This window comes from Aplysia californica, unplaced genomic scaffold (genome assembly GCF_000002075.1).
Source record: "Aplysia californica isolate F4 #8 unplaced genomic scaffold, AplCal3.0 scaffold00217, whole genome shotgun sequence".
In the NCBI taxonomy this organism is placed as follows: domain Eukaryota; kingdom Metazoa; phylum Mollusca; class Gastropoda; order Aplysiida; family Aplysiidae; genus Aplysia; species Aplysia californica.
In genome coordinates, this window is record NW_004797487.1 from 287,277 (window position 1) to 287,999 (window position 723).

Genomic DNA, 723 nt, shown 5'->3' on the forward strand with positions numbered 1-723 from the left:
TATTACAGATTAGCAGATGTTAGACTCAACATGAACTACGTCCTGAGACAACATTGCACGAAGTTCCTTTATATTTGAAAAGATAAACGATATCAATATTACAATATTCCAGTATGCAGAAAGGTCTTGAGCTGGGATGATGATAGCGCGGTGATTTGATGATGATGGTAGTTGTAGTTGTGGTGGTCGTGATGGTGATGATGATGATAATAATAATGATGTTGATGATGATGAGGATGATGATGATGATGATGATGATGATGATGATGATGATGATGATGATGATGATGATGATGATGATGATGATATCTTTTTTGTTGCTGTTTATTTGGCAAACTAACATTGCATCGGACGAAAAGTCTACACATAACAAAACTAACATAGCAATTATGAAACGTCCATCCTAGTTAGGTGCAGGTGCCTACGAGGCTGTCCTTGTTACCGGAGTCACGTGCTCGCGAGGGCAAATTTTCGGTGACGTAAACACATGTGTCCATGACGTCATTCTCTTCACAACGTCATCTGAAGCTCCACATAACGGAGAGCTAATGATGGAAAGAAAAAAACCCCAAAAAACATTTAGTAGTTTTTAAGTGTAACTCTCTGTATTGTCTATTAATTGGGAAAGTGTGGGGTGCTGGTTGTTGGGAGGAGGTGGGAGTGTTGAGGTTAAAAGACAGTAGGGGAGTGGAGCGAGGAGGAGGAGGAGGAGGAGGAGGAGGA

At 40.8% G+C, this 723-nt stretch overlaps 1 protein-coding gene across 1 annotated transcript in view; it reads right to left on the reverse strand.

Annotated features, from left to right (window-relative positions):
- Nucleotides 1-315: 315 nt before the first annotated feature.
- LOC106011930 (endoglucanase E-4) overlaps nucleotides 316-723 on the reverse strand; it is a gene marked incomplete in the record, with an annotated part of 3,349 nt that continues 2,941 nt past the window's right edge. The window contains 1 exon segment of the mRNA XM_013083210.2: nucleotides 316-545. Within this exon segment, the coding sequence (XP_012938664.1) occupies nucleotides 511-545 (35 nt within the window).